Source organism: Xyrauchen texanus, chromosome 23 (assembly GCF_025860055.1).
Source record: "Xyrauchen texanus isolate HMW12.3.18 chromosome 23, RBS_HiC_50CHRs, whole genome shotgun sequence".
Lineage (NCBI taxonomy): Eukaryota > Metazoa > Chordata > Actinopteri > Cypriniformes > Catostomidae > Xyrauchen > Xyrauchen texanus.
Window position 1 is genome coordinate 3075204 of NC_068298.1, and position 24915 is coordinate 3100118.

Below are 24915 nucleotides of genomic sequence, written 5' to 3' on the forward strand. Positions count from 1 at the left end.
CGCTAACGGAGACGTGAGTTATTCTTTTCCGGAGGAGATGAAACGCGGATCTGTGATTGGAAATATAGCAAAGGATCTCGGGCTCGATGTGAGCAGATTATCATCTCGTAAAGCTCGCATTGATACTGAAGGAAACAGAAAACGATTCTGCGACATTAATCTGAATACTGGAGAACTGACCGTAGCGGAGAGGATCGACAGAGAGGGGCTTTGTGGAAAGAAATCTTCATGCGTAATAAAACAGGAGCTCGTGCTGGAAAATCCTTTGGAGCTGCATCGATTCATTCTTAATATTGAGGACATAAATGATAATTCACCACAATTCAAAGAAAGGACAATCAAATTCGAAATACAGGAATCAGCTCTTAAAGGATCTCGTTATTTATTAGATGAGGCCCATGATGCGGATATTGGTGTGAATTCAGTGCAGTCATATACATTACAAAACAATGAACACTTTCTTCTGAGTGTTCTTACTGGAGCAAATGGAAACAAATACGGAGAACTGGTTCTTAATAAAGAGTTGGATCGCGAGCAGCAACAAGAGGTGACTTTAATTCTCACTGCGGTTGATGGCGGGACTCCACCGAGATCAGGTACTGTAGCCATACACGTCACTGTACTGGATGCTAATGATAATGCTCCAGTCTTTAGTCAGGCCGTCTATAAAGTCAGTGTGCCTGAAAATTCTCCTGTAGATACTGTAGTGGTTACTGTGAGCGCTACTGATGCTGACGAGGGACAAAATGGAGAGGTGACATATGCGTTTAGTCATTTATCAGAAAGTCTTATGGAAATGTTTTCTCTCGATGCAGTGTCTGGTGAGATTAAACTCACGGGACTCATTGATTATGAGGAGGAGAGTTCAATTGAACTGCCAATTCAAGCTAAAGATGGTCAAGGGCTAGCAGGACGATCTACTGTATTTATAGATGTTGTTGATGTCAATGATAACGCACCACTTATTATCATCAATTCTCTGAACAGCCCCATTCCCGAGAATGCATCACCCGGTACAGAGGTTGGCATCATTAATGTGCAGGACAGAGACTCTGAGAATAACGGACAGGTGCGCTGCTCCATTCAGCAAAACGCCCCATTTAAACTCGTACCTTCAATCAAAAATTACTATTCTCTGGTGACCACAGGTGAATTAGACCGCGAGCTGGTGTCTGATTATAACATCACAATTACTGCTACTGATGAGGGCTCTCCACCTTTATCTTCCACTAAGAATATTCACTTCACTGTAGCGGACGTGAATGATAACCCACCTGTATTTGCTGAGCAGAATTACAGAGCTAATGTGCATGAAAATAACAAACCGGGCTCCTCTATTTGTTCAGTATCAGCTACAGACCCGGACTGGAGACAGAATGGCACTGTAGTTTATTCTCTGTTGCCCTCTGATGTCAATGGCGCACCGGTGTCCTCCTTTTTATCCATTAACGGAGACACCGGGGTCCTTCATGCCGTGAGGTCGTTTGATTACGAGCAGTTGAGAAGTTTTAAAGTGCTCGTGTTAGCCAGAGACAACGGATCTCCTCCTCTGAGCAGTAACGTGACCGTGAGTGTCTTCATAACGGATGAGAATGATAACTCCCCTCAGATATTATACCCCTCTCCGGAAGGGAACTCCTTCATGACCGAGATGGTCCCCAAAGCTGCGCAGGCGGGCTCTCTGGTCTCCAAGGTGATCGCCGTGGACGCGGATTCTGGACAGAACGCGTGGCTCTCGTATCACATTATTAAAGCGACTGATCCGGGACTTTTCACTATCGGTGTCCACAGCGGAGAGATCAGGACGCAGCGGGACATTTCTGAATCTGACAGCATGAAACAGAACCTGATTGTCTCCGTGAGAGATAACGGACAGTCCTCTCTCTCGGCCACGTGCGCATTGTATTTACTCATATCAGATAACTTGGCTGAAGTTCCTGAACTGAAAGACATGTCTCATGACGAGAGCAGCTCCAAACTGACGTTTTATTTGATCATCGCGCTGGTGTCCGTTTCCACTTTCTTCCTCACCTTCATCATCATCATTCTGGCCGTGAGGTTTTGTCGCAGGAGAAAGCCCAGACTGATGTTTGATGGAGCTGTAGCCATTCCCAGCGCGTATCTGCCTCCAAATTACGCAGACGTGGAGGGCGCGGGAACTCTCCGCAGCACTTACAATTATGACGCATACCTGACCACGGGCTCGCGCACTAGTGACTTCAAATTCATCAGATCTTATAATGAGGGCACACTGACCTCTGACCTGACTCTGAAAAAGACTCAGTCCTCTGTGGATGATCTTGAAGGACTTGACGCAGAAATTAGTGATTCGCTTCAGGTAAGAGTATTGACTTGTTTTTCTCTTCATTTAATTAATTTATCTTCTATTCGCTTCAATTTTAAATTATTGCCTCCCTTTGTATATGACTGCATTTGACCCCGCTCTAAATGTTGGTAGTCTCTTTTTTTTAATCATGGAAATAACGGCTCATTTAAGTGCTCTTAAAGAAAATCATATATATATATGTGTGTGTGTGTGTGTGTGTGTATATATATTTTTATTTTTGGGATACATTTTTAAAAGCTTACTTGCTAAGTTTATTGCCCTATTGAGTTTTTTCCTTCCTCGTGTCTTTAAAGTGTTTCCATAGTTGCTAATTTTATAAAGAGATATTTTCAGATAACTTGTCATTCGGGGTCTAAATACAAACACAACAGAACTTCTCGCCCTGCCAAGTCTTCTGATCCTTCTGTTTGGTTGTTGTACACTGTTGTAGGTCTTTTCTACAGTAACATACAAAAACCTTGATTTATTATATTTATTTTTGAACATTAGATTGATTGTCTATATTGAGTCAGTGGTGCTCTCTGGTCTCTTATTTCTGTGGCAATGTTTTTGATGATTGATCTTATTGATGGTTTTAGTGAAGTTTTGTGTTAATTTAATCGATGAGTGATTTAATTTGTAAATTGTTAAATGCAATTGTCGGTAAACTTCCGGTGTCAATGATCTTTATAGGGTTGAGCTGGAATTGGTGGTTCATTTCAGACTTCTATTCACAGTATTTTCAGGTACAACACACATTTTAAGTGCATTAGTTTTTGTTTTCATCAAACTGCATTCATAAGTAGCGTTACGTTTTCTCCCCCTCTAGGGTTCAGGAAGAAAACTAACAAGTTATAAGGAACTTAAAGAAAGGAAGAAAAAAAAACGTGTTTGGAGGTCTTCACTCCTGTCCCAGCCAACAATAACCACAACAGAGTTACAAAAACAGTTTACAAGTTTATTGTCCTCTATTACATACAAAACAAAGGGAAGCATAAAGTCTTCAAGAGGGGATCAGGCCAAACAAAATGAGTCTAGCTGAAAGGGAGGCACAAACTGCTTACCTTTACAGACTAAGAAATAGAAAATAACAACATAAATCTTGCCTCACTCCCTACCTAGCCATAAACAAGAGAAAACAAGTTTAATAACAAAGAAAATGGCGCCCACCTCTCTACTGCTTCCATAGATACCAACGGGTGGAATTGATCACACACCCAACAAAGGAACTTATAGTACAATGTTTAAATTGGGGTAAGTTTAACAAAGAACAACTTGTAGTTTCCCATTAACAACAGCACTAAAACACAAAGGCTATCAACGCTGGGGCAGGAGGAAAGAGTCTCTCCTAGCAGACATTCCACCTCAGCTTTATTCCCATGTTCTTCTGGTAGTGCACCAATCAGAGCTGCTCAGCACTCGATCTTAATCACTCACAGCTGATGACAGGGAACACAAGGAAGACAACAGAAAACATACAAACCATGTACAGTATAGTCAATATACATGCAACGTCTACATCCACAGATGTAACAAGGAAATAAAAGAAAGATACGCCCTGGGACGTAAAAGAAGACTACTAGACTAGTTTTATGTATATTAAAGAAAATGACTAATTTAGTGCTTTCATGAAAATAGTATTTGTCTGATTTAAAATTTGCCTTTTATTGTTGAGTAGCTACTTTTATTGAGCATACAACTTCAAAACTCCTCTTGTTCAGTCTTTACTCTATTTTGTCATGACTTGTTGGTTTGAGTCTTTTGAAGTTTTTCTTTCTTGTTTCATTAATGTTTTTTATTTTAATCTCAGGCTGATTGTTTTAATTAAAGAGTCAGATTGAGTCAGCACTTAATCAGGTGCTCCCAAATATTCAGCAGGTGGTGAGAAATTTGGGCATCTATTTTGATACAAATTTAAATGTTGAATATCAGGTCAGGAAGTTAGTTCAGTGTTGTTTTACTCATTTAAAGAACATTTCCAAGGTTAGACGTGTGTTGAGTTTTAAGAATAGAGAGAAGCTTAAACATGCTTTAATTTCATCTCATCTTGATTATTGTTGTGCCATGTTTTCAACTTTAAATCAAAAGCTGATCGAGCTTTTGTATTGAAGTTCCCACGATTATAGAACAGCCTGCTCTGGGATATTAGATCTGCTGAATCCGTGTCTGATTTTAAGTCTTGTTTAAAAACTCATTTGAATAGACTTTTGTAAAGCTTGTCTTTAAGGAGGGAAGGAGAACACTGGGAACAGGGCTCCCAAAAAGAAGTAAGGCTTTAATTGACACAGCAGTGCTCACAGCTTCACAGTCAACAGGATTGCCACTTGCTCAGAGGCACTGCTTGCGGATATAGACCAGGACTAATACAAAGCGATGTCCACGTGCTGTCCGTTCTAATGGCCTGACGAGGTCCATCCCAATTCTTTCGAAGGGGACCTTCGCACCACCTACGGACGTCTCCGCCAATGCCCGGCCAATAGAAACGGGCTATTAGACGGAGCAGTGTCTTCCTTTCTCCTAGGTGACCCGCCATGGGATTATAGTGAGCCGCCTGGAAAACCATTTCCCAGTGGCTCTGTGGAATCAACAGCTGTGTTACATTTTCCTTTGTTTGAGCGTCCTGCGTCACTCTATATAACCGGTCATTTATAATGGCAAAAAAGGGTATGAAATGGCTGGCTGGAGATGCTGACCATCGATTACTCTCACTTGGTCAAAGGCGTGCTTAAGGGTTTAGTCACGCGACTGCTCCAAAGGGAAGTCCCCCTCAGGGACTTCGTCATTCCGACTTGAAGCGGTCGAGGACGGCCCCAGCTCCGCCTCCCCTGCAAAAGCATCGCACATCGCACATCTCCTTATTTTAGTGCAGGACCCATCCGCGCAAATTCCCTCTAATAAATTTCTAAAGCCCGGCCAATCGTTCCCAAAATCAGCGGATGAGTGAGGCGGGAACTAACCACTGCCTCCATTCTATGTTTTTTCCCCCCGGAATTTGATCACCAAGGTCACCATAGGATACTTGTGAACATCCCCATGCACACACCTCACCCTCACCAGTTTAGCTTTGCCCAAAGCCCTGGGTTGAACCAAGCGTTGGTGGATGGTGTTCTGATTACACCCTGTATCCAGCAATGCTTGGTAAGTAACCCCCTTGATTCTTACCATAAACCGGTACGCTCCAGCCCGATCGGGGGCAGCCTGCTGGATATCTGGGACCCGCACCACCGTCCCCACCTCCATCAGCGGACACTGATCCTGGAAGTGGTCCGGGTCTCTGCATCTTTAACATGCCGGCCCAGGCGCTACGCCCATACCTGCGTCGGCGGGCTGAAGGACGGGGAAGGGGAATGTGTAGACTCCCATGGCCGGGAAGCTGGTCTCTGAAACCCTCCTCGCCTGCACGGGGCAGGAACGGGCCCTGGAGAGAGAGCAGAACGAAAGGGCAGGGGGGAGGGGGAGGGAACAGGGGAAGACACAGGGGAAGGGGAAGAGGGGGAGAGAGAGTGAGGGCTCCTCAGCCCTCGGGATCACCACCATGTGGTCCTCCCGCGAGCCAGATGGCTGCCTCCAGCGATGGCGGGTGGTGGCACTGGACCCACTCTGGCGTTCTTCTGAGCAAGCGTTGCGTGAACTGCTCCAGCACCACCTGGTTGATCAGTCCCTCGACGTCGCGGTCCCCCACTAGCAGCCACGTCCGGCAGGCGTCCCGGAGCCGTTGGGCAAAGGCGAACGGTCGGTCTTCTCAAGCTTCATAGCCCGAAAGAGTTGATGGTTCTCTTCCGGGCTCCGACCAACCCGTTGCAGGATGGCCCTCTTCAGGTCTGTATAGGCCAGGAGGTTCGTTGCCGGCAGTTGTTGAGCTGTGAGTTGGGCTTCCCCAGACAAAAGAGGAACAATGCGAGCTGCCCATTGGTCGTGCGGCCAGCCCCAAATCTCGGTGGTACGTTCAAAGAGTTCCAAGAACGCTTCTGGATCTTCCGCCGCCCCCATTTTCTGTAACGTGGGTGGGGGCAAAGAGGCGCAAAGTTATAATTATTATTAAAGAGATCATTAAAGAGATCATTTGATGTCTAAATACAAAGAAAACAGAATTTGTCTCACCCTGTGAAGTCAGCCTACTCTAAGTTTTTTGTTATATCCATATTTTACTTGTGTATGATCAACTTTTTGAGGGCTTGATGCGAAGATTGGCGATTCTTTTCAGTTAGGATTCATCATTCTTTTGTTTTTGCAATATTTTCGGTTACTGTGATCTTACATTTGGATTGAAATATTAGGATATTATTCATTTATTAATTGTAAAAATATCAATAAAACCTAAATTGTCATTTAATTGTTATTATTGTTATTTTACCTTGTATTCCTCATTTTAGTCACATGTCACTATATTGTTGCCCATTGTTGTGTTTCTGTTTTTAGCATTTTCTCTAAATGTTTTATTAAAGTTTTCCCTGATCTACTGGTTATATTGAGTTTAGATCAAATAATACTAAAATGTAAAAAACTGCCTCTAAAGTGCTTGCTCTATTTTGCTTTTACACATGTTTTACTGCCTCCTTGACTCAATCAAGATTTATTTTAATTTTTTTAATAAAAATTCATTGCCAATTTTTTAGGGTTTGTTGCACGTCCATTCGAGTCATTGGTCATGTCTGGTCCCATATTATTTCTAGGATAAATGTATGCAATCTTAATGGTTATATGATGTGTTGGTAAAATTGAATACAGCTTTTATAATCAAACCAGTTGCGTCAACTTCTCAATATTTGTACCCCAATGTCGGGTTGATTATGCTGTCAAAGATTTCAATGGTGTTTATTTCCTTTGTTTAACTCACTGTGTCGCTGTTCACCAGTAAAAGGTTGAGTACCATATTACACTTTCCTCCACCCTGTTTCTGATGTCATGCGCAGGGCTTCCAGCTCTCTTCACTGTAGAAAACGTCGATAGTAGCTCATTTTGTAATCGTGTCTCTCGTCCTGGATTTATTCGACTCCGTTTTCTTTTACAGACGAATTTCTTTTATTTTTTTATAACGTGGTTATTTGTGTGCTTCCATATGGATTTCAACAGCTTTTGTGTTGCGTATCAGATGTTTGGTCTTTTGTTCTTCGTGCTTATGGCGCACACCGCTAATGGAGACGTGAGTTATTCTTTTCCGGAGGAGATGAAACGCGGATCTGTGATTGGAAATATAGCAAAGGATCTCGGGCTCGATGTGAACAGATTATCATCTCGTAAGGCTCGAATTCATACTGAAGGAAACAGAAAACGATTCTGCGACATTAATCTGAATACTGGAGAACTGACCGTAGCGGAGAGGATCGACAGAGAGGGGCTTTGTGGAAAGAAATCTTCATGCGTAATAAAACAGGAGCTCGTGCTGGAAAATCCTTTGGAGCTGCATCGATTCATCCTTAATATTGAGGATATTAATGATAATTCACCACAATTCAAAGAAAGTACAATCAAATTCGAAATAAGGGAATCCGCTGACAAAGGATCTCGTTATTTATTAGATGAGGCCCATGATGCGGATATTGGTGTGAATTCAGTGCAGTCATATACATTACAAAACAATGATCACTTTCTTCTGAGTGTTCTTACTGGGACAAATGGAAACAAATATGGAGAACTGGTTCTTAATAAAGAGTTGGATCGCGAGCAGCAAAAAGAGGTGACTTTAATTCTCACTGCGGTTGATGGCGGGACTCCACCGAGATCAGGTACTGTAGCCATACACGTCACTGTACTGGATGCTAATGATAATGCTCCAGTCTTTAGTCAGGCCGTCTATAAAGTCAGTGTGCCTGAAAATTCTCCTGTAGATACTGTAGTGGTTACTGTGAGCGCTACTGATGCTGACGAGGGACAAAATGGAGAAGTGACATATGCATTTGGCCATTTATCAGAAGGTCTTATGGACATGTTTTCTCTCGACGCAGTGTCTGGTGAGATTAAACTCACAGGACTTATTGATTATGAGGATGAGAGTTTAATTGAACTGCCAATTCAAGCTAAAGATGGTCAAGGGCTGGCTGGGCGATCTACTGTTTTAATTGATGTTATTGATGTCAATGATAACGCACCACTTATTATGATCAATTCTCTGAACAGCCCAATTCCTGAGAATGCGTCACCCGGTACAGAGGTTGGCATCATTAATGTGCAGGACAGAGACTCTGAGAATAACGGACAGGTGCGCTGCTCCATTCAGCAAAACGCCCCATTTAAACTCGTACCTTCAATCAAAAATTACTATTCTCTGGTGACCACAGGTGAATTAGACCGCGAGCTGGTGTCTGATTATAACATCACAATTACTGCTACTGATGAGGGCTCTCCACCTTTATCTTCCACTAAGAATATTCACTTCACTGTAGCGGACGTGAATGATAACCCACCTGTATTTGAAGAGCAGAATTACAGAGCTAATGTGCAAGAAAATAACAAACCGGGCTCCTCTATTTGTTCAGTATCAGCTACAGACCCGGACTGGAGACAGAATGGCACTGTAGTTTATTCTCTGTTGCCCTCTGATGTCAATGGCGCACCGGTGTCCTCCTTTGTATCCATTAACGGAGACACCGGGGTCCTTCATGCCGTGAGGTCGTTTGATTACGAGCAGTTGAGAAGTTTTAAAGTGCTCGTGTTAGCCAGAGACAACGGATCTCCTCCTCTGAGCAGTAACGTGACCGTGAGTGTCTTCATAACGGATGAGAATGATAACTCCCCTCAGATATTATACCCCTCTCCGGAAGGGAACTCCTTCATGACCGAGATGGTCCCCAAAGCTGCGCAGGGGGCTCTCTGGTCTCCAAGGTGATCGCCGTGGACGCGGATTCTGGACAGAACGCGTGGCTCTCGTATCACATTATTAAAGCGACTGATCTGGGACTTTTCACTATCGGTGTCCACAGCGGAGAGATCAGGACGCAGCGGGACATTTCTGAATCTGACAGCATGAAACAGAACCTGATTGTCTCCGTGAGAGATAACGGACAGTCCTCTCTCTCGGCCACGTGCGCATTGTATTTACTCATATCAGATGACTTGGCTGAAGTTCCTGAACTGAAAGACATGTCTCATGACGAGAGCAGTTCCAAACTGACGTTTTATTTGATCATCGCGCTGGTGTCCGTTTCCACTTTCTTCCTCACCTTCATCATCATCATTCTGGCCGTGAGGTTTTGTCGCAGGAGAAAGCCCAGACTGTTGTTTGATGGAGCTGTAGCCATTCCCAGCGCGTATCTGCCTCCAAATTACGCAGACGTGGAGGGCGCGGGAACTCTCCGCAGCACTTACAATTATGACGCATACCTGACCACGGGCTCGCGCACTAGTGACTTCAAATTCATCAGATCTTATAATGAGGGCACACTGACCTCTGACCTCACTCTGAAAAAGACTCCATCATCTATTGTTGATCTTGATGGACTTGATGCAAATACAACATCTTTTTCTGAGGTACGTAATTCTTAGTAATATGATTGTATGCGTTGTATTAGGGTTCGTCACGGTTTAGTGGTACGAATGCAGACCAAAGTTGAACTATCAGATTTTTGTTCCGTCAGAAATCACTGACGGATTTATTCGGTAACATTTGTTATCCAGGATTTGGAGGGTTGCTTTTAAAATTTATTCCACTTAAAATTATAGAATAAATGCTATAAAATGTCAGTTGTAACCTATTCCATTAGATTGCTCACGGTTAGTAAGGTCATCTCAATATTTTGGACTACTTCTTCAGCACTGGCTTGTAAACAATTTAAAAACACGTGAAAAAAATAAACGCTGCCAGTAGAGTATGACAAAATAAACGTATTAAAAAACAATAAATATAGAATATTTGTTTAGTGTATCTTTCTTTGACCTAAAATCAAAGGCCATACTAGAGAAAGAAAAAAAATAATTCTAGTTAAAAAATATATCTTTTTTAACAAATAACTGGTAACAGGTGCATGTAAAAGCCAAAAGTATAGAATTAGCATCTTATCTTAGCATAAAGTTAAATGTTAATGCAAACATTAAACGAAACAAATGACAATACAATTCAAAGTAATCTCTTCAGTAATAAAATTACTTTTTGAATGTTACTGCATTCTGATTAGTGGAATACAATTATAAATATTTTCCATTTTAAATAAGTAATCCTGTTACATATGTTCTGTTACTCACCTACCCTGTCGTTAACTACATTATTCAACATGAACTAACAAAGAACAATACTTTTACAGTATTAATAAATCCTTGTTAATGTAATTTCAACATTTACAAATATTATACGTTGATATTGCTTTTGCATTTTGAAATGACAATTTTTTTTATAAAGTCACATTTACCAAGATGAATTAATGCTGTAAAAATATACTGTTAGTTCATGATAACCTTTGCTTTACTTTTTAACTTCATTGCCAATATTTTGATGTATAGTTTCACCCTTTATGTTTTAAGTTGTCTGAGTAACTGAAACTTTACATGTTTAGAGAAGCACACAATAAATAATCAAAATTGCCGAAATCATGTTTATATCAAATGTTTATAAAGTGTGTTTATATTTCAATATCAAAGTACATTACATGACATAAACAAGACATTAATGAGATGAACATAGATACAGGTGATGTCACAAGTTTACATACACTTACGTTGAAGTCATTAAAACTAATTTTTTATCCACTCCACAGATTTCATATTAGCAAACTATAGTTTTGGCAAGTCATATAGGACATCTACTTTGTGCATGCAGTTTACAGACCGATTGTGTCACTTTTAATTGACTATCACAATTCCAGAGTGTCAGAAGTTTACATACACTAAGTTAACTGTGCCTTTGAGCAGCTTGGAAAATTCTAGAAAATGATGTCAAGCCTTTAGCTTCTGGCTAATTGGAGTCCGTCGGAGGTGTACATGTGGATGTATTTTAAGGCCTCTTTGCTTGACATCATGGGAAAATCAATAGAAATCAGACATGTCCTCAGAAAAATAAGGTGACTTCCATATGTCTGGTTCATCCTTGGGAGCAATTTCCAAACACCTGACTTTACCACGTTTATCTGTACAAACAATAGCACACAAGTATAAACACCATGTGACCACACAGCCATCATACCGCTCAGGAAGACTCATTCTGTCTCCTAGTGATGAATGTAGTTTGGTGCGAAAAGTGTAAATCAATCACAGAACAACAGCAAAGGACCTTGTGAAGATGCTGGAGGAAACAGGTATACAAGTATCTATATCCACAGTAAAACGAGTCCTTTATCAAAATGACCTGAAAGGCTGCTCCACAAGGAAGAATCCACTGCTCCAAAACCACCATAAAAAAGCCAGACTACAGTTTGCAAGAGCACATGGGGACAAAGATCTTACTTATTGTTGAAATGTCCTCTGGTCTGATGAAACAAAAATGTAACTCTTTGGCCATAATGACCAGCATTATGTTTGGAGGAAAAAGGGTGAGGCTTGCAAGCCAAAGAACACCATCCCAGCCGTGAAGCATGGGGGTGGCAGCATCATGATGTTGGGTGCTTTGCTGCAGGAGGGACTGGTGCACTTCACAAAATAGATGACATCATGAGGAAGGACAATGATGTGGATATATTGAAGCAACATCTCAAGACATCAGCCTGGAAGTTAAAGCTTGGTTGCAAATGGGTCTTCCAAATGGACAATGACCCCAAGCATACCTCCAAAGTTGTGGCAAAATGGCTTAAGGACAACAAAGTCGAGGTATTGGAGTGGCCATCACAAAGCCCGGACCTCAATCCGAGAAGATTGTGGAAGGTTACCCAAAACCTTTGACCCAAGTAACACAATTTAAAGGCAATGCCACCAAATACTATCAAAGTGTATGTGAACTTCTGACCCACTGGGAATGTGATGAAATAAATCATTCTCTCTACTACTATTCTGACATTTCACATTCTTTAAATATAGTGATTCTAATTGACCTAAAACAGGGAATGTTTTCTACGATTATATGTCTGGAATTGTGAAAAACTGTGTTTGAATGTTTTTGGCTGAGGTGTATGTAAACGTCTGACTTTAACTGTATGCCTTGATTATGTTGATCAGTGTTTGGTTTCTGAGAGTGTGCAGCTGAAACTGATAACTGTCCTCCCCAGTGTCACCTTTTACCTCTGTAAATGTTTCACAGTGAAGGCGAAAGTCTGTGTCTATTTCAAGCTCACCAGTATCACAGTGAGCACAGTCGCTCTCTTCCTTTGGAAGCCATGATTGTCTGTGTTTACCTTTTTCAGTGGCCAGACTGTGATCATTGAGCCTGTATTTGTTGAGGATCCATCTTCGCTTTATCTCGGCTCGATAACATTCCAATTTTTGCTTTTATGATTTGGTGTATTCTAATTTGGTTTTGTTCTGCAGTTCTGCTCTGAAACTGGTATTATTGGGTTTGTGAGTAGCAGAGCTATCTGACAGAAGGGACTGGTTGTAGGCTTCAGCTCTTGTGTTTTAAGGGCTTCACGTTGGGCAACTTAAATTTAAGTGTGTCCAAAATATGAGGAGTCATTTTTGAATATAATGTATGTAATTAGGAGGTATCTGTCTAGTTCGGCCCAGCATGCATTAGTAGGTGTTTTTCACTCACTGAACTCATTGAATGTTTCTATAAAATTCTACATGCAGGGATTCTATGGGGTGTTTATAACATCTGAATTACTCTGCCAAACAACATAGGTCCCAAACCTCACTTACATACAGAGCAATAGGCATAATAATACTATCAAAGATTTCACTCCAAATTGTTACAGGAATGTCCATTTGGGTAAATTGACCCATAATAGCATAGAATGCTCTTCTAGCTTTCTCTTTCAGTGCATTCACTGCCAGACCAAAACCCCCTGAAGCCCTGATTTGTTAAACAGATTTAGTTGTAATGTAGCGAGTGTTCTATTGCAGTGTTCTCCAGAGTAAAAATGTATCTGTTTTCCTGTAATGTGGATTTTTTTCCCCAAATTGACTGTCAGGGTTCAGTTTTGACAGTAGTTCTTTAGCAGGTCCTGGTGCTTTTGTAGCCCTTGTGCAGTAGCGGCAGCAGCACCAGATCATCTACATAGAGTAAATAAATACATTTCACTTCCGAATTATTTAGAGAAAGACCGGGTCTTGTAGATTGTTCCAGGAGCACTGCTTATTCATTAATGTATAATTTGAACAGAGTTGGACTAAAACTGCTGCCCTACATGCCCATGGGTGAAGAAATATGTTCTTTTATTGCAATTTTAACTCCGCACCTGTTATCTGAAAACATAATTTAATTTTGTCACACATTTTACCCCCTATGCCAGATTGCAGAATTTTATAATGTAGAACATCATGCCAAATGGTGTTTTTTTAAAATCGACAAAATATGCATACATCTTGCCTTTGGTTTGTTGGTGAACATGTTGATTGACTGGTGTGTGAATGTGGTCGTCGTTTCTGTGATTTGGTAGGAATCCAATCTGACACTTCCTCAAGACACTGTGCTTGGTAAGGAAGGCATGTACAGTATTTGGGTATTCAGGATACAACAGAAAGTCTTCCCCAGATTACTGTTCACACAAATGCCTCTTCAGTAGGAGGGGTCAAATGTGTCTCCACCCTTGTGCAACAGGTGGATTAAGCCTGTATTCCAGGTATAAAGAAAGTAGCCAGTTTGCAGAACCAGATTGAACAGTTTTAGTGAGGCCATCTGCATTTGTTTAAGACTGTGCTTCAGCATTTCTGTTCTGATATTGTCTGAACAACATGCCTATCTGGGTTTTAGTTTATTAAGTGCATATGACGATTCTTCTGAGCTAATCTAATAGTCTAATGGGTTAATGAGTTATTTTTAATATAGTTTATTTTTTATGTTTTCTGATCAGATCAAACAAAATTTCTTTGAATCTGTTTATTATTATTATTATTATTATTATTATTATTATTATTATTTATGCTGTTTCCATAATTCTCCATAATGGCTATGTCCAGGTGTGGTTTTATTAAGATTACTCAATTTTTCCCAGAATTGATTATTATTAATTGAATGTTCAAATTTGTGTGGTTCAGATGTTGTTACTTTTTGTGGTGATTGTATTTTTATATTCCCAGAGTGCTTTTCAGTAATTAGGTCTGGTTTCGACTTTGTGGCTCTCTGTGTTTTTGGTTTGGAGTCGGAGTAGTTTTCTTTTAATTTTACATTCTTTATCAAACCAAATTTTATACTTTATGTTCTGTTTTCTTCATACATTACCTACTCAACATAATATAACAATATTTTAGCATTATTTTTTGTACTGCATGTCTGAATAAAGCTTAACGTAACGTGAAACTTGAACTCATTGTAATTGTTCTTGCAAACGATCTATGCAAGTATGTCTGTATGTAGAAATGTGAGTAATTCATTGATGTTGGGATGTCACTGTTGGATTGATTGTGCAATTTAAAGGGCTAGTGTGCTTAATTAGGAGCTCACTTTCTTCTACTTAGAGACCACATCCCTCTATTGATTTTAGACTTAGTATTATCATTATTATTATTATGAAGTCACCAGTAGTAGAGGTTGTATGGAGCAAAGGGGGTAAAGTTGTTGATATTATTGGCGCTGTCCATGGTGCTGCAGAAATATGTAGCTTCGCAACACTTTGTCTCATTGTTTTGGGTTGAAATAATTGGCTCAGATTGAAAGGTGAGAAGATAAATCTCAGGATAGTTTTTATTTTCCTGTCAAATATACATCAGTTCATTTATTTACAACAGAACATTATTATTTTATGTATTATTGTTTTGCATTTTCAAAGAAACAATAGGTTTTAAGTTGCAAAATAGTCCCTTTATCACTGAAAGCTTTGTTTATATTCCAATTATTGTCAGAGTTCATTTCTAAATTTCAAGTTTTGAGCCTCATGGTGTCGCTGTATACCTGCAAAATGAAGTGATGGTGATTTCTCCACCCACAAATGTAAATATATCCTTTTGTACGCCCGGATTTTGTGTGTGTGTGTGTGTGATCACTGACGCCTTGTCTATGGTCAAGAGTGCTCGCATATTGGGTACGTGTGGAATATTTGGATCCCCTTTATCAATATTTGTGGGAAAAGATCTGTTTAAACAAAGGTGTCCATCATTCCCATGCTGAAATGAAGAACAAAGGATTACTACCGGTTTCTTTTGGACTGGAGGCTTTTCTCTTCGTCTTTCTAATGGCGCACACCGCTAATGGAGACGTGAGTTATTCTTTTCCGGAGGAGATGAAACGCGGATCTGTGATTGGAAATATAGCAAAGGATCTCGGGCTTGATGTGAACAGACTCTCATCTCGTAAGGCTCGCATTGATACTGAAGGAAACAGAAAACGATTCTGCGACATTAATCTGAATACTGGAGAACTGACCGTAGCGGAGAGGATCGACAGAGAGGGGCTTTGTGGAAAGAAATCTTCATGCGTAATAAAACAGGAGCTCGTGCTGGAAAATCCTCTTGAATCTTATCAAATTGACATCAATGTTAAAGATATAAATGACAATTCTCCTCTATTTAAAAGAGATCTAATTAAACTCGAAATTACAGAATCTGCCGTTAAAGGCGCTCGTTTTGTATTGGAGGAAGCCCACGATGCAGACATAGGGACTAATTCAGTTCAAAATTACATTTTAGCTCGGAATGAATATTTTGAATTGACTGTTACTGCGAAAACAACGGGGAAATTTTACGGTGAATTAGTATTACAAAAGGAATTAGATCGCGAGCAGCAGCATGAGGTCAGATTAATTGTCACTGCGGTTGATGGCGGGACTCCACCGAGATCAGGTACTGTAGCCATACACGTCACTGTACTGGATGCTAATGATAATGCTCCAGTCTTTAGTCATGCCGTCTATAAAGTCAGTGTGCCTGAAAATTCTCCTGTAGATACTGTAGTGGTTACTGTGAGCGCTACTGATGCTGACGAGGGACAAAACGGAGAGGTGACATATGAATTCGGACATGTTACAGAAAATGAAATGACAATATATTCTCTAGATCCAAATAATGGCAAAATATCATTATTAGGGTCTCTTGACTATGAGGAGGAATCCTCCTTTGAGCTGCCGATTCAAGCCACGGATGGATTGGGAATGGTATCGTATGCTACTGTAGTTATTGACATATCTGACATAAATGACAATGCTCCAATTATAGTAATTAAATCACTGAATAGCCCTATTCCAGAGAATGCGTCACCCGGTACAGAGGTTGGCATCATTAATGTGCAGGACAGAGACTCTGAGAATAACGGACAGGTGCGCTGCTCCATTCAGCAAAACGCCCCATTTAAACTCGTACCTTCAATCAAAAATTACTATTCTCTGGTGACCACAGGTGAATTAGACCGCGAGCTGGTGTCTGATTATAACATCACAATTACTGCTACTGATGAGGGCTCTCCACCTTTATCTTCCACTAAGAATATTCACTTCACTGTAGCGGACGTGAATGATAACCCACCTGTATTTGAAGAGCAGAATTACAGAGCTAATGTGCAAGAAAATAACAAACCGGGCTCCTCTATTTGTTCAGTATCAGCTACAGACCCGGACTGGAGACAGAATGGCACTGTAGTTTATTCTCTGTTGCCCTCTGATGTCAATGGCGCACCGGTGTCCTCCTTTTTATCCATTAACGGAGACACCGGGGTCCTTCATGCCGTGAGGTCGTTTGATTACGAGCAGTTGAGAAGTTTTAAAGTGCTCGTGTTAGCCAGAGACAACGGATCTCCTCCTCTGAGCAGTAACGTGACCGTGAGTGTCTTCATAACGGATGAGAATGATAACTCCCCTCAGATATTATACCCCTCTCCGGAAGGGAACTCCTTCATGACCGAGATGGTCCCCAAAGCTGCGCAGGGGGCTCTCTGGTCTCCAAGGTGATCGCCGTGGACGCGGATTCTGGACAGAACGCGTGGCTCTCGTATCACATTATTAAAGCGACTGATCCGGGACTTTTCACTATCGGTGTCCACAGCGGAGAGATCAGGACGCAGCGGGACATTTCTGAATCTGACAGCATGAAACAGAACCTGATTGTCTCCGTGAGAGATAACGGACAGTCCTCTCCTCGGCCACGTGCGCATTGTATTTACTCATATCAGATAACTTGGCTGAAGTTCCTGAACTGAAAGACATGTCTCATGACGAGAGCAGCTCCAAACTGACGTTTTATTTGATCATCGCGCTGGTGTCCGTTTCCACTTTCTTCCTCACCTTCATCATCATCATTCTGGCCGTGAGGTTTTGTCGCAGGAGAAAGCCCAGACTGACGTTTGATGGAGCTGTAGCCATTCCCAGCGCGTATCTGCCTCCAAATTACGCAGACGTGGAGGGCGCGGGAACTCTCCGCAGCACTTACAATTATGACGCATACCTGACCACGGGCTCGCGCACTAGTGACTTCAAATTCATCAGATCTTATAATGAGGGCACACTGACCTCTGACCTGACTCTGAAAAAGACTCAGTCTGCTCTGGATGATCTTAATGATATTGCAGAGGACGCAGATAGTAGTTCTATTCTTCAGGTATGTTGTTTTCTCTCTGTCTCTCAATGCTATTGAGCTTTATTATTATTATTTGGTCTGGGTCTGGCTCATGTGATGCTTGATTTTCGTGGGAACATTAATTTAATGTATATGTGAAACTGTGTTTCATTTGAAGTCAACTTTACTATGAGTGCAGATTAATGTAGCTATTCTTAAATCAGCATCACCTTGTCAAGTGCAATGATAACTACTTTTTTCTTTCGTGTTTTCACTTTAGGATATGGTTTATGCAAATAGATTCGTTCATTTGTAAGATGTATGTGTTTTGGATTTCTGGGGTATATTTAGTTGTATAGAGAATGTGAAATGTCTCTTAAGTGCAGAGTTTTCGGTATCCATCTAAGAAGCCGTTTACTTTTTTCCATACGACTTTCAAAGCATTTAGCTATGAGTATTTGTGTTGTTATTTTGCAATTCGCTCTTGCACTTCCATCCCTCAAGTCATAAAAAAACATTCTGCTTATAGTATTTCACTGCAGTGTGATTTTTCTCAATTTCATCATTTTATTTCATGCCATTTTTGCTGAGATTTATTTTATATTTGGTCTATCCTTTACATTTGGAGATTCAACCTGTTATTGCACATGCTACAATTTGTTGGCGTTTGCAATGTCGCTCTCCGTGGTGCTGATGTGATTTAGATGTAATGTCACAGTGAAGTTAATCTATTTGACAGAAATAAAGAGACGAAGAAAGTTGTGCTGCTGTTCATCATTAGAGCCGCTCTTGTAATATTTTATGTCAACATGCAGTGTTCCTTAGTATTACTTTCAACATTAAACAGACTTTAAGACATCACTTTTACATTCAGCATTACCAATAAATCATGTAACTAATTATTTGTGTGTAATTCTTTAATTCACATTTACATACTCATATACACTCTTTAAATATATTGTTGGACGATTATTATACTTAATCCAAGAAAAATGACATTGCATATTAAATAACGATTCACAAAATGCTTACTAAGCACAACTTTTTAAGTCAAAAGTCTGTTAGTTTTACCTAAATGTATGTACAAGCCACTTATAATGAAAAATAAACACACAGGACTCAATAACTGGTTAATCATACACTCCTCAGTAGGTAAATAATCAACATATATATATAATGCATATATGAAAATGAATATATACTGTATATATATATATATATATATATATATATATATATATATATATATATATATATATATATATATAAAATATTCTTTTGTAAAACGTGAACATTAACCAAGTACCATTATGTCTAATAAAGTCTCTGTAAACAGCATTAAATCAGCTACTTTAGTGTAAAATATTTCACTCAAATACTTTATGCACTCTGCTGGAGTCTTAATGATGTCATATCATCAGTGTCTTTGTGCCTTCACAATTTTTACCCACCTATTTGACAGAAATAAAGATACGTAAATGTGCTGCTGTTAATCATACTTAAAGTTTACAACATCCAAAGCTAATTTCCACTTCTACATTTAATATATGAATTTAATGTGATGGCTTGATTCGCATTGAGGTTGTTCGTCTGTGAAGTATCATCTTAATTGGCCCTCATGGTGTCGCTGTTTAACTGTCCTACGCAATATATTGTTTTCTCCACCCATTTGCGTTTCTGTTCGGTGACGCACGTACAACAACGGTTGAACGGAGATTATATTTAGTCTTTATAAGAACAGCTGAATTTGTTCTTGTAGTCAAGCTGTGTTAGATATACTGTTATTTACATCTCGCATCATACGGATCGAGTTCATTTCGTCCTCAACCGAAAATGATGCACAAAGGATTATCGGTACACTGGCTTTTCCTCTCCGTATTGTTCTGGGCGCACACCGCTAATGGAGACGTGAGCTATTCTTTTCCGGAGGAGATGAAACGCGGATCTGTGATTGGAAATATAGCAAAGGATCTCGGGTTTGATGTGAGCAGATTATCATCTCGTAAAGCTCGCATTGATACTGAAGGAAACAGAAAACGATTCTGCGACATTAATCTGAATACTGGAGAACTGACCGTAGCGGAGAGGATCGACAGAGAGGGGCTTTGTGGAAAGAAATCTTCATGCGTAATAAAACAGGAGCTCGTGCTAGAAAATCCTTTGGAGCTGCATAGTATCACTCTTCGTGTTCAAGATGTTAACGACAACAGTCCACATTTCGGTAAAGGTGTGATTAATTTGGAGATCAGTGAATCCGCAGATAAGGGTAAACGCTTCTTACTTGAGGAAGCAAATGACGCTGATATTGAGCAAAATTCTGTGCAAAGCTATTCAATACAAAATAATGAATATTTTGTTTTATCCGTGCAAAGTAACTCGCTTGGAGAGAAATATGCCGAGATCATTTTAAATAAAGAGTTGGATCGCGAGCAGCAGCATGAGGTCAGATTAATTGTCACTGCGGTTGATGGCGGGACTCCACCGAGATCAGGTACTGTAGCCATACACGTCACTGTACTGGATGCTAATGATAATGCTCCAGTCTTTAGTCAGGCCGTCTATAAAGTCAGTGTGCCTGAAAATTCTCCTGTAGATACTGTAGTGGTTACTGTGAGCGCTACTGATGCTGACGAGGGACAAAATGGAGAAGTAACTTATGAATTTGGTCATGTTATGGAGGACTATAAACATTTGTTTTCCCTTGATCGTAAAACAGGCGTCATTAGCGTAAAGGGACCAATAGATTTTGAGGAAGAAACCACATTCAGTTTGCGAATAATAGCTAAAGATGGTGCGGGTTTAACATCCTACTCAAACGTTATAATTAATGTAAGTGACATTAATGATAACACCCCTATTATAATAGTAAAATCTCTGAATAGCCCTATTCCAGAGAATGCATCACCCGGTACAGAGGTTGGCATCATTAATGTGCAGGACAGAGACTCTGAGAATAACGGACAGGTGCGCTGCTCCATTCAGCAAAACGCCCCATTTAAACTCGTACCTTCAATCAAAAATTACTATTCTCTGGTGACCACAGGTGAATTAGACCGCGAGCTGGTGTCTGATTATAACATCACAATTACTGCTACTGATGAGGGCTCTCCACCTTTATCTTCCACTAAGAATATTCACTTCACTGTAGCGGACGTGAATGATAACCCACCTGTATTTGAAGAGCAGAATTACAGAGCTAATGTGCAAGAAAATAACAAACCGGGCTCCTCTATTTGTTCAGTATCAGCTACAGACCCGGACTGGAGACAGAATGGCACTGTAGTTTATTCTCTGTTGCCCTCTGATGTCAATGGCGCATCGGTGTCCTCCTTTTTATCCATTAACGGAGACACCGGGGTCCTTCATGCCGTGAGGTCGTTTGATTACGAGCAGTTGAGAAGTTTTAAAGTGCTCGTGTTAGCCAGAGACAACGGGTCTCCTCCTCTGAGCAGTAACGTGACCGTGAGTGTCTTCATAACGGATGAGAATGACAACTCCCCTCAGATATTATACCCCTCTCCGGAAGGGAACTCCTTCATGACCGAGATGGTCCCCAAAGCTGCGCAGGCGGGCTCTCTGGTCTCCAAGGTGATCGCCGTGGACGCGGATTCTGGACAGAACGCGTGGCTCTCGTATCACATTATTAAAGCGACTGATCCGGGACTTTTCACTATCGGTGTCCACAGCGGAGAGATCAGGACGCAGCGGGACATTTCTGAATCTGACAGCATGAAACAGAACCTGATTGTCTCCGTGAGAGATAACGGACAGTCCTCTCTCTCGGCCACGTGCGCATTGTATTTACTCATCTCAGATAACTTGGCTGAAGTTCCTGAACTGAAAGACATGTCTCATGACGAGAGCAGCTCCAAACTGACGTTTTATTTGATCATCGCGCTGGTGTCCGTTTCCACTTTCTTCCTCACCTTCATCATCATCATTCTGGCCGTGAGGTTTTGTCGCAGGAGAAAGCCCAGACTGATGTTTGATGGAGCTGTAGCCATTCCCAGCGCGTATCTGCCTCCAAATTACGCAGACGTGGAGGGCGCGGGAACTCTCCGCAGCACTTACAATTATGACGCATACCTGACCACGGGCTCGCGCACTAGTGACTTCAAATTCATCAGATCTTATAATGAGGGCACACTTACCTCTGACTTGACTCTGAAAAAGACTCAGTCTGTTGAGAATATACTGGGGGGTCTTGGCAATGAAGTTGAACATATTTCTCAGGTATGCCATTTTTAATTTGTTGCTTCACACCTGTCTGCTAAAATTCTGACTAATATTTATTTTAAACTTCAGGAGCATTTGTTAGCATGCATCATTTTTTAATTTTTTATAGTCAAGAGTATTTGAGAGTGCTTTGGATTGGATATACAGTATACACAACAGTACCTCAGGTACAAGGCTTGTACTTCAGGTATGATGCACACATTTATACTGAGGGGTTTTTATTTCTTTTGGTTATTAAATTTTTATATGAACTATATCACTTTCATCTTTGCATGTTCTAGTAATTGCATCACTCACTAAAAATGTATAAATCACTGATTATCACATGGCGAGAATTCTTCTGGATTTATCCTTCGTTGTCTTCTTCTTTATATAATTATTTTTATTATTATTATTATCCTTTGTAGTCCAATTCTTATTGAGTAGTGTGAAAGTTACAGCCTAAGAAAATATCTTTAACCTGTTTGTTTGCTGCTAGTTCTAATACAGTTATCAGGCACTTTTTTATATTTAATAACACAGTTCAACTACTCATGTGTAAAAACATACCATCATCATATAGATGATCCATGACTGAATATATGCCATCATGGGTTTATTGTGTTCACTTGTTTACTCAACAGCTAAAGCAAAAATATTTTAATACTGGGCTTAGTTTGGAGGATAGAAAACAAACATTTGTGTAATTGTACTTTTGCCTCAACTTTCACTTAGACACTTTTAATTAGTTATTTCTGACAAAATGTCAGAACGTGTGTTCTCGCAATTCAAACTTGTTTTTTCAGCTCCACATTCTTTTTATTGTTATTTTTAGGTTTACGCTTTTGAATTTTCTCTCAATATCATTAAATTGAATTGTTTAATTTTTAACTAGATTAACTGAATGAAGCTTAAAATATTTCATTTTATTAATGATTATTTTATTTAGTTTAAAAATGACTCAATTAATTTTTTGAAATATTGTCATGAAATTGATATGCGTACATTTTAAAATGTTTTTTGAGAGTAAGTCAAGCATTAAAAAAAAAAAAAGAGAGATTTGTGATAATAGTGTCACTGTATAATGGGAAAACCCAAAACTGGATAACAACAACTTCTAGTAACTGGAGGCTTTTTGTCAAGCTTAGCCCAGGACAAACCAGGGACTCATTCAAAACCATCACATAAGGCTAAAAACAGAAAACAGGATCAATTTGTTATTTAAGTAATTATTTTGTCAAGTGGAATATATACTAAACCTTTTAAATGTTTAGAATCACTAAAACATGTTTTTGAAAGAAGTTGATGCTTTTGTTTGCTAATGTTGCGTAAAAAAATAAAATACTGCCCAAAAAACAATAATAATGTTGAACATTTATTTTAGTGTTTGAAATAGCATCTTAATAGTTTTATATATTTTTTAATGTAATTTTTACCTGTGATAAAGCATCATTTTTAGCAGCCATTACTGCAGTCTTTTAAGATATTACCTAATTATATTAAGAAAATGGAAAATGGGGTGGCTTTGGTGGTAGAGTGGGTTGGCCACTAATCACAGGGTTGGCGGTTTGATTCCTGCCCCACACGACTCCACATGCCGAGGTGTCCTTGGGCAACAGATTGAACCCCAAGTTGCTCCCAATGGCAGGCTAGCACCTTGCATGGCAGCTCTACCATCATTGGTGTAGTGTGTGAATGGGTGAATGAGACGCTGTGTAAAGTGCTTTGAATACAGCTAATGTTTTAATGGCACTGAAACAATACACAAACAGAAGCAAGAGATAATAATATTTAAAAATATATATATATATATTATATAACTATACATGTACGTACATACACACAGACTCACCCCTTCATACATACACACACGTACGTAGTGCAAATCTAAAACAAATCCAGTATATAAGTACAAAAATACAGTATGTCATGTACAGTGCAAAAAGTTTTTTATTTTTTTTTATTTTGTATGTAATGGCAGAAGAGGATATGTTAGGTAATATAAATAGACTTAACTGTGTATTGCACATAATTATTGCTCAATGGGTCAATTTAACTGTTCATGAGATTGATAGCCTGAGGGGAAAAAACTGTTCCTATGCCTGACGGTTCTGGAGCTCTGAAGCATCGGCCAGAAGGCAACATTTCAAAGAGGTAATTGGCTGGATGAGTGGGGTCCAGAGTGATTTTTTAAGGGCCTTTTTCCTCACTCTGGATGTGTACAGTTCTTGAAGGGGGGGGGGCAGGGAGCAACCAATAATCTGCTCTGCAGTCCGAACTGTCTTCTGCAGTCTATATAAGTGCAGACCATTTACAAATCCTCTTAAGAAATCATTGTAATGTGTTCATCTTGTACTCAATAAACATTTATAATTAGAACAGTTGATACGGTTTTGCTATTTATTGATGTTTATCTTTGCAAAACCATGTCTTTTTGAATTATTGAGTACAGTTGAAAGATTAGAAAAAGATTAGAATTCAATTCTTGATCAACTTGTAATTCTTTGATAGTTGATGGTTAATGAAAATGGATGGTAGTTGTGTAATTCTTTCACTTGGTCTCTGGATGACGCTCTTCTGTTATACACAGCAAAGGCACTGATCACATCTGAGCTGCATGACCTGATTCCCCAGTTTCATTTTTGTTACACAGCAAGTGGAAGAGGGGAGGGATTCAGGAGGGGAGTGCGGCAGGCTTACAGAGAGACCAAGAAAGAGAGACAGAGAAAGAGAGAGAGAGAGATGTTAATAAAAATCTAAACCTACAACAGCAAGCATCAGAGCGCAGTATCTGCCCCAGCTAGAGGAGCTCCACAGAATGTGTGTTGATCATCATTACTCTTTAGCATTAAATGTAACCGTTATTATTTTTTAAA

The 24915-nt window shown here is 40.0% G+C and overlaps 3 protein-coding genes and 1 pseudogene across 3 annotated transcripts in view; all 4 read left to right on the plus strand.

The window, feature by feature from the left end:
- LOC127663245 (protocadherin beta-15-like) overlaps positions 1–6757 on the plus strand; it is a 32507-nt gene extending 25750 nt beyond the window's left edge. The window contains exons 3-4 of the mRNA XM_052154768.1: positions 1480–2338; positions 6746–6757. Of these exons, the coding sequence (XP_052010728.1) occupies positions 1480–2338; positions 6746–6757 (871 nt within the window). The remainder of the gene's footprint in view (positions 1–1479; positions 2339–6745) is intronic.
- Positions 6758–7394: 637 nt separating this feature from the next.
- LOC127663246 (protocadherin beta-15-like) lies at positions 7395–9808 on the plus strand (annotated as a pseudogene).
- A 5539-nt stretch (positions 9809–15347) lies between these two features.
- Positions 15348–17220, plus strand: LOC127663247 (protocadherin gamma-A5-like). Its single transcript, XM_052154769.1, has one exon. The coding sequence runs from the start codon at positions 15451–15453 to the stop codon at positions 17218–17220; it is 1770 nt and encodes a 589-aa protein (XP_052010729.1). The 5' UTR covers positions 15348–15450.
- A 2402-nt stretch (positions 17221–19622) lies between these two features.
- LOC127663248 (protocadherin beta-15-like) lies at positions 19623–22072 on the plus strand. The gene has a single exon (XM_052154770.1). The coding sequence runs from the start codon at positions 19658–19660 to the stop codon at positions 22070–22072; it is 2415 nt and encodes an 804-aa protein (XP_052010730.1). The 5' UTR covers positions 19623–19657.
- The last annotated feature ends 2843 nt before the right edge of the window (positions 22073–24915 follow it).

Excerpts from the sequence above, each read along its gene's own strand:
- LOC127663247 (XM_052154769.1), top strand. The coding sequence starts at position 15,451 with ATGAAGAACAAAGGATTACTACCGGTTTCTTTTGGACTGGAGGCTTTT.
- LOC127663248 (XM_052154770.1), top strand. The coding sequence starts at position 19,658 with ATGATGCACAAAGGATTATCGGTACACTGGCTTTTCCTCTCCGTATTG.